The sequence below is a fragment of the Denticeps clupeoides genome, chromosome 17 (genome assembly GCF_900700375.1).
Source record: "Denticeps clupeoides chromosome 17, fDenClu1.1, whole genome shotgun sequence".
NCBI lineage: Eukaryota > Metazoa > Chordata > Actinopteri > Clupeiformes > Denticipitidae > Denticeps > Denticeps clupeoides.
This window is the reverse complement of record NC_041723.1, coordinates 2,876,422-2,885,438: the sequence shown is the minus strand read 5'-3', so window position 1 is coordinate 2,885,438 and position 9,017 is coordinate 2,876,422. Positions and strand designations below refer to the sequence as shown.

The 9,017-nt window shown below is 49.0% G+C and overlaps 1 protein-coding gene and 1 long non-coding RNA gene across 3 annotated transcripts; one reads left to right on the top strand and one right to left on the bottom strand.

Annotated features, from left to right (window-relative positions):
- The first annotated feature begins 2,289 nt into the window (after window positions 1-2,289).
- LOC114767077 (transmembrane protein 80-like) lies at window positions 2,290-5,581 on the top strand. 2 transcript variants are annotated; one of them, XM_028958602.1, is made up of 6 exons: window positions 2,290-2,338; window positions 2,781-2,794; window positions 3,674-3,767; window positions 3,846-3,938; window positions 4,007-4,208; window positions 5,125-5,581. In XM_028958602.1, exons 1-6 carry the CDS (start codon window positions 2,320-2,322, stop codon window positions 5,135-5,137), a joined length of 435 nt encoding a protein of 144 aa, XP_028814435.1. In that variant the 5' UTR covers window positions 2,290-2,319; the 3' UTR covers window positions 5,138-5,581. The 2 variants fall into 2 exon arrangements, with proteins under 2 accessions (XP_028814435.1, XP_028814434.1); XM_028958601.1 differs by lacking the exon at window positions 5,125-5,581 and having other exon boundaries at window positions 4,007-5,081.
- Window positions 3,523-6,280, bottom strand: LOC114767078 (uncharacterized). Its single transcript, XR_003742888.1, has 3 exons — window positions 5,863-6,280; window positions 5,132-5,246; window positions 3,523-4,686 (listed from the first exon to the last, which is right to left on the bottom strand). It is a non-coding gene; the product is annotated as an uncharacterized LOC114767078 (long non-coding RNA).
- Between the last annotated feature and the right edge of the window lie 2,737 nt (window positions 6,281-9,017).

The following is a 9,017-nucleotide window of genomic DNA, read 5'->3' as shown; positions in this document are numbered from 1 at the left end:
CTGTTGATGGGAAACAAGGCGGCCGTTCTTCGGCGCACACAGTGCGGATTGTTGGGGGGGGGCGCTGGGCCACGCGAGCCGGGAGAAAGACGTCGAGAACAATGGCACATCTGGCCTGGTGATGCACTTCATTTAGCTGCCTGCGTGTAGCTAATATATGTGCTTCTGTACACATGTGATATGAACGGCCGGCGTGTCGCTGCTCTCTTCTTTTCGTGGAATTGCATGTTGAGTGAGTGAGTGTCTGTGGGTGTGTGTGTGTAGTTGCCCTGGGTTAACATTCATTATCTTCTTACAGTAATTTAACTCCGTGACGAATCCCATCTGACCCCAGATCTGTGCTCCCATAGTCTACTCTTCATGGCTGGTGAATAATCATAATTAATAATAGTCACAACATCCCCTTTTCAAATATATGTACAGTACAGGCCGAAAGTCTGGACACACCTTCCCATTCAATGTGTTTTCTTTATTTTTATTACCATTTACATTGTTAGATTCTCACTGAAGGCATCAAAACTATGAATGAACACGTGTGGAGTTATGTACTTAACAAAAAAAAGGTGAAATAAGTGAAAACATGTTTTATAATCTAGTTTCTTTGCTCTGATTACTGATTTTCACACTCTTGGCATTCTCTCGATGAGCTTCAAGAGGTCGTCACCTGAAATGCTTCTCCAACAGTCTTGAAGGAGTTCCCAGAGGTGTTTAGCACTTGTTGGTCCAGCTCACCCCAAACCATCTGGATTGGGTTCATGTCTGGTGACTGTGGAGGTCAGGTCTCCACTTTTTGTACAGAACTCCACATGTGTTCATTCATAGTTTTGATGCCTTCAGTGAGAATCTACCAACGTCAGTGGTCCCGAAAATAAAGACAACACGTTGAATGAGAAGGTGTGTCCAAACTTTTGGCCTGTACTGTGTGTGTGTGTGTGTGTGTGTGTGTATATATATATATATATATATATATATATATAATTATTTTTTTTTTGTATAAAATCTGTAGTCATTAAGGGTCCACGTTATTATCTGTTCAGTTTGTATCAGTCGGTGCATCTTTGTCTTTATTTGAGAAATTTTTTTTAGTATTCATTATAATTACGGTGCTGTTTAAATGTTATGCAGCAGAAGGAAGTGGGTTATGGCTGTAAACACATCCCACGGAATCCAGCAGAAGGGACGTTTCCCTTAAATTGCTGCGTTTCTCTCTTTGCTTTGAACCAATTCCAGTGGTTGAGCGAGTCACAAACGATGGCCACACCCAGACTAACAAAGCTCCATTCAGGCGCCACACATCCTTACTGGTTCACACTTCTGCATCAGCAGAGCCTTCAAATGCCTTATTGGGAGTAGTCAGAGTATCCTACATGAGCAAATGGCCGAGCTACCAAAGGAAAAAAAGGGAGGCTGTAAGAAGGTGTGATTGTCACGACTGAGGGCTGACGGCTGAAAGAAGCGCGGGAACGGGATATCTGGGATACCGGATTTCACTCTAAATCCAAACAGAACCGGCAAAAGGAACAGAGCTGAACAGAAAAGACGCACAGAAGTTAAAGCAAGCGTTCACGTTAACGTCGCAGCACCACCTTTTATGGAGTCCTGAGTAATCAGGCCTTAATGGGCTGATTAGGAGTGTAAAACCCGAGTGAATAAAACCGAGAACCTAGACATGCGGCCTCCATTTAGAAATGTTTGTGAAAGTAAATAAGTCACAAAAAGAGGTTTATTTGGTGAAGCGGCCCCGTAATCAGAAGGTGCATTTGATTCCACTGAACAAAGCACCATCCCCACACACTGCTCACCAAGGGGAAAAGCAGAGTGTTGCACAATGACAAGCACTTCACTTTCACACTGTTATTGATTTCTGTGCTGCCAACAACAGCACACTTAAAATGTGTCCTCTGCATTTAACCCACCACCCTTGGCGAGCAGTGGGCAGCCATGACAGGCGCCCGGGGAGCAGTGCGTGGGTACGGTGCTTTGCTCGGTGGCACCTCAGTGGCACCTTGGCGGATCGGGATTAGAACCGGCAACCTTCTGATTACGGGGCCGCTTCCTTAACCGCTAGGCCACCACTGCCTGCGCTCCGAGGTTTCCCGGAACCTGCGAGTAAAAGATGGCGCCTCGAGAATAAGTCTTTGACGCCTGTTCAATTCCTTTTTGTATCTTCTTCCAAAATTCAACTCTAACTGTGCAACTCCGATCCTCATGCTGTATACTTTAATTGAAATTAAATTGCACAGTTGAACCACCCCTGTCCGCCAGGGGGCGCTACACACCTCCAGCGCTCCGGGGTTTCCCGGAACCTGCGAGTGAAAGATGGCGCCTCGAACAGCGGGTACGCGTTGCTATAGATACTCTGCTGTTTATTACACTTCATTTACGCCTTTTTGGTTAAAATATTATGCGTCTTTGCTACTTCAAGTTCATCTCGCTGTGTCTTCGTGTGTCTGTGCTACCACAACTCCCTCCTGCGTTTGTTAAGCCTCAGAATATAGGGGGCGACCAAACTCGGTAATACGAAACGGCGTATTCAACGATTTAAACCATTTATTAACAAGAACATCAGTGGATGCTAATAATTATAGCAACGCACCCCAAAGAAACATAAACAAAATGGGAATTGAATTCTTGAGAATTCATATCCAGTCAGGTTCTAGAACTGTTTTTGTTTGTTTTGTTTTTTTTAATGAATTGCGTTTTTGCCATTTATTATTGCGTGAAAAAATGTGGGGGCGTTCGAGCGACCAACATTCAATCTGTGGGTGTCACTCTTGCAGGCAACGCCGTGGCGGTATCCTTTCATCGCAGAGATTAACGAGGGAGCTCGCATCAACACGTCACCCAAACCAGGGACAGCGCTGATACATATTTTATAGTCCTGCTCATGGGGCCAACTTTAAACAGGTACTCTGGTCTGACGAACTGGAGCTGGGCGGCGCCAGTTCTGCGCTCCGCCAGGCGGGGGCGCTGGAGTACAGATACAAAAAAAATAGGCTTTGCAGAATGTTTTGTTAATTTACATATGAAACAGAGTGCACTGGTGCTGGTAATGTGTACAACTAATACAGAATTCAGCAGCACGACTGATCTTCAACCTTCCCAAATTCTCCCACACCACCCCACTGCTACGTTCCCTCCACTGGCTCCCAGTAGCTGCACGCATTAGATCCAAAATACTGATGCTGGCCTACAAAGCCAAACATGGAGTAGCACCGTCCTACTTCACAGCCCGTATTATACCTCACACTCCAGTACTGCTCGGCTGGTCCCTCCATCTCTGAAGGTAAAAGGAAGACGCTCATCTAGACTCTTCTCCGTCTTGGCCCATCGGTGGTGGAATGAACTTCACCTCGAGGTCAGAACAGCTCAGTCACTGAGCACCTTCAAACGGCAGCTCAAGACCTTCCTCTTTAAAGAATATTTAGAATATTTAGATGAACTTGTAACCTTCTTATTGTCGAATTTTTGTATAGAAACTACAACAGAGTGAATAAAAAGATTGTATTCATAGTTGGGGGTCCTAGTGAACCAGAATTGATCTCTTCATCGATGGTAGCATGGAACTTGCTCTGGATATGGGCGTCTGCCAAATGCCATAAATGTAAATGTGTTTGTGTGTGAGAGAGATATTGTGTGACATCAGATCTCCAGCCCTTAACCTGGTCTGCAGCTGTCCTCGGTTCTGCTTCAGATTGTGTACCACCTGTCAGCGATCTACTTCCTCGTCTACTTCCTGGCCACGCTCAGCCTGATCATCTTTAAGAGTACGAGAGCTTCGTTGGTGAGGCCAGGAGTGACCTTGTTACTGTGGCGCGATCTGACACGCTGTCTGTCCCGCTCAGGTCAGGTGCTGAGTTATCCCGACGCCAACCTGTGGCTGGACGTGTGTCTGCTCCTCACCGCGGCCGCGCTGGAGGCGGCGCGCCTCTACTGCGGTGAGTGTGTAGCAGCGGGGACTGCACGTTGACTGAGTTTGTTCTGAGCGCGCGGCATGTCCCTGCAGGCGCCCGGGGGATCTTGCTGCAGAGCGAGACGTCCATCGGGGCCAGTCTCTGCCTGACCGTGTTCTCCGTGGTTCTGTCTGTCTACTTCCTCGTGTGGCAGTCCTATGTCACGCGCGCCGACCTCATCGCCAACGGCGTCCTGCTGAGTGGATACGCCGTCGCTGGCCTGCTGGGCTTCTTTACCTTCGCCCGTTTTACCAGGTCAGAGGTCACCGGTCAACCTTCACACATTAGAAGGACCGCTCGCTTCCGGGCGATCTTATCTTACAGCTGGAGTCATAGGCCAGCGGGCAAACCTGTTCCACGTGACCCACGAAACAAAATTTCAAATAGCCGAGTGAAACGACAAAATCGAAACTAGAGTTTACACATGGGTGTATTTCTAGCTTTTACGTAATTTCCCTCCCACTGGCCAGTGCCTCTGTAACAAGATAATCATTATAATCAATATATATCTGGCAACAATCCTCTTGATGTGTGTAGCACTCAGTTTATATGTTCCCCACAACTTAATTCCCGTGCCTTTGGGTCCGAACCATTCAATGGACGCAGGTGAACACAGACATGGTACCGAGGTTCATTCCGGAGCGTCTGGTTTCAGTAGCACGTTACAGACGTGTCCACATCTGTCCTTGGTTCTGCAGCGGAGTCCGGGTGCCTGGGAGGACTGGGTGCCTGCCTACAGCAGCCAGGAAGAGCAAATGTAAAATTATAAATCAAATAGTGCAAATAAAATGCTGCAACTGCCCAGTGAGAAGGCAGGGGAAATGAGAGTTTGGTGCAGTTTATGTGCTGTGCAGCAGCTTCTCTAAAACCCCAGATGTCAGACCAATCAAATATCGATTTACCTAAAGCGTTTACTGATGAATTTACGTGACTTGTGTGGAGCCACAATACAACATTGTTCTCCACCTGTAGACTCTTGCTTGTAGGAGATCTTCCGTTATTGTACAGAGTTGGGAGATTTTAGTTTCACCACTGACTGAAGAACAGCACAGATTACTACAGAACTATTTTCATTTCCCCGGCATCCTTTTTGAAGAGGAACCCTTTACAGTATCCGTAGCTGGAACAATGTGCATTGTGTGTGTGTCACTCATTTATTGTGTCATTGCAGTGCGTACACCTGACGCTGAACGTTTCCCATGATGCTCTCTGCTCCAGCGCCGGATGACGTCATTACTCTTCAGTGAAGGGATGCGCTGCTGTATTTTCACCAGGACTGAGCGAAGATGATTTCTGAAAATGCATTTGTTTTATATGATTTGTTTTTATATTATCTGTTTGACAACATTTTCATACTAAAACGGCAAATTATGGAAGCCCGGCGATGCCATGGTGCTCAGAGGATGAAACAAAAGTTAGGGATGAATTATGGATGCCACTACAACTGAAGTAGGCTTACCTTAGTCAACGTTTAAACCATAATTGAACCTTAATTAGGGTTTAAGTAATCCCTCGGTGTGCGGTAGGTCTTTTTGTCTGGTCTGGATGTTGATGAGGTTATTATTATTAATAAAGTGCGCTTTTTGGTGATTTTTTATTTTTTTTTTATTAATAAAAAAGTGCACTTATTTGTGATTTTTTTCATTATTAATAAAGTGCGCTTATTGTTGATTTTTATTAATAATAAAGCGCACTAATTGGTGTTTTTTGTTAGTATTAATAAACTGCGCTAATTTGTGCTTTTTTGTATTAATAATAAAGTGCGCTTATTTGTGTTTTTTATTATTAATTAAGTGCACTAATTGGTGATTTTTAAATTAATAATAAAGTGCGGTTATTTGTGAATTTTAATAATGAATAAAGTCCGCTACGGATGAACTGTTGCCGGTTCTCGGACATGGACTGCTACCTTTCGCTCTGGAGGCCTGGAATTTAGAAGGAACACGACGATTTCCGTCACGGTAACCGAACGCCCGCGGGCCTCCGATTACCATCGTGCCACATTAGGGCTCCTTTATTCGGCGGAGTCACACCTGCCCGCGGCGCGGCTCTTCTCGCCGGCCGCTGACACCGGAACCGGGGCGATGTTCCGGATCGCCGCGCCTCTTTCACGGAGCCCCGCGGAGCGCGGCCGCCGCCGTCAATTCACGCGTAAATCACGTGACAACATTTTTCGGCCAATTTTGCACGTACGTGGACTACAGATAAAATGTTACGACCTGATTCGCAATTGACGACGGCATTCCTGTAATTCGCCGCTTCGTGTTGTAAACACGAGGACTTTGTCTCCGCGGCCTGCGATTAAACGGGCGGAACATCGCGGGCTCTTCGGCTCCGCCCCGAGCTCCGCCCCTCCCACCGCCCGCGCGCTCCCGACGCCCCGAGGTCCGGTAACCTTGACGACCGACGCGCGGACACCGGGCGGAGAAGCAAAGTTCAGCGCGCGCCGCCGCCGCCGCGAGGTGCGCGCAGCGCCACACGCACGACGCACGACGCACGACGGCGCAGGGTTCGTCCATCAGGGTTCGTCCGTCAGGGTTCGTCCATCAGGGTTCGTCCGTCAGGGTAAGTTTTTGTTTTCAACTCCTGCCTTCTTCATGGTGGCTTCATCACCCTGCACCTCCCTCCCTCAGCAAGGCGAGTTCCACCCAGAAAGTGGGAATAAAGTCGGGAATAATTTGCGACGTTTATCAGCGTGTTTGCGATCAGTGGTGACAGGGACAGTCCCCACCTGGAGACACTCGGGGTTAAGTGTCTTGCTCAGGGACACGATGGTATTAAGCTGGGTTTGAACCTGGGTCTTCTGGTTCATGTGCGAGTGTGTTATGTCTGTCTTGTGTCATGACAAGAGGGACATTCTGCTGTAAAGGTTCTGGGTAAATGAATATTTGATGGACGTCAGGTTCTCGCCACGTTCAGTAAGTTGCCTGCAGGTTTTTATTTTTTGGTGTAACAGCCCTGACCTGATCGGCGTTTATCAGTACGCGGGGTGTCAAAGTTCAAAGGTCAAACCGAGTTCCTCCAAATGGACCGGACCCGTGTCGAACCCGTTATTATCGGCCGCATTAACAGTGACGGTATTTCTAGGCGTGGCCGTAGCCACAAAGACCCAATTTCGAACCCCGCTTACCACCATCGTGTCCCTGAGCAAGACACTTAACCCCGAGTGTCTCCGGGGGGGGGGGGGGGGGGGGGGGGGGCGTCCCCGTCACTGCCGACTGTAAGACGCTGATAAACGCCGTGAACGTAAATGGCAACATTTCTGGCAGCGCTTTGTCCTTCAGGACGTGTCGGTGAGTCACACGGGGGTGAAAGGGCGTGACAATTCATGATCTTGTGGGTAAAGGGCCCCAGAATTCCTTGCGGCGGCCGTGGTTACGCGTCCGGTGACTCACGGCCTTTTGTTGAACGGTTGCCACCTAACGTCGCCATGCGTGACGATGGCGCCGTGAGCGGCGAGGCTCTTTAGGCGTGTCCTCGCCGACGAGCCTGTTTGCATGTGTGCGTGATGCGTTTGCAGGCATTTGTCATTTGAATGCTGCCGTCCTGTGTCCCCGAGCAAGACACCGAAACCCTGAGTGTCCCCAGGGCGGGGGGGTGGGACCGTCCCTGTCACTAGGGCGTCCGGTAAAATCGCACCGTGTCCCGCCGCTGTTGCCACAACAGAGGCTGGGGGGGGGACACATCTCCGGCGAGGACGTCCATCAGCAGCTGTCTCAGGTCCTCGCCTTGTGGGAAATCTCAGCGGCCCTGTTTACTCGGGTTATCAGTGGACTGGGTTTCACCTCCCAGGGTGCTGGAAGTGTCTGTGTGTGTGTGTGTGTGTGTGTGTGTGTGTGTGTGTGTGTGCGAGTGTGTGTGTTTAATGGCAGCAGGGACGGGCCACCAAGAACGCGTCCAGGTCCGAGACTCGCGGTTAAGCTGCGTAGATTCTGAACCCTTTTACTTTATTACAAGTCCTTCCATAAAAAAAATGATAATAATTATGTTTACGTGCCAATTGTTTGGTGGCAGCTTATGAACAAGAAAACAACGAAGCAGGACACTCGACCCCGAGCGTCTCCGGGGGGACTGTCCCCGTCACTGCCGATTGTAAGTCGCTCTGGTTGTGCATTTTAAACGTGAAAGTGAAGTGATTGTCACGTGTGATACACAGCAGCACAGCACACGGTGCACACAGTGAAATGTGTCCTCTGCATTTAACCCATCACCCTGAGTGAGCAGTGGGCGGCCATGACAGGCGCCCGGGGAGCAGTGTGTGGGGACGGTGCTTTGCTCAGTGGCACCTTGGCGGATCGGGATTCGAACCGGCAAGCCTTCTGATTACGGGGCCGCTTCCTTAACCGCTACAGCACTTCATGTTCCATTAATTCCGCACGCCGAGCGATTCTTTACGCGTGGAATTGTCCGGAATACGGGCAGAATTTTGCAAATAGTCCGCGCCCTTCCCGGAGTGTTGGGCTCGTCTCGTATTGTCGCGTGTGTTTTATTTGCTGCATTCTGTGCATTGTTTGTCCGTGGATTGACGGGCGTGTGTGTGTGTGTGTGTGTGTGTGTGTGTGTGTGTGTGTGTGTGACGGAGCTGCTACACCTGCTCAGCCTGCTGTAATAGTTTCAGAGCGGCGAGGACGTCGGCGGCACTATCCAGTTTCCTCGCTAGAACGCGTCGGGCCAATTATCACAGTAATTGCCCGCCTGATCCTTACAAAGTGTAGCTTGACCGCTGAATATTTGATTTTGTGAATGTGTGTGTGTGTGTGTGTGTGTGTGTGTGTGTTTATTACTGGACTTTGCTCAGCGTTCCGCCATCTTTGGGTTGCTCTTGTTTATAGCTGGGTCTTCCATGGTGCCACACTACCCCCCCACCACACACACACACACACACACACACACAGACACACACACGCACACACACGCACACACAGACACACACAGACACACACGCACACACATGCACACATGCACACAGACACACACACATGCACACAGACACACACACACGCACATACACACACACGCGCGCACACACAGACACACACATGCACATACACACACATGCACATA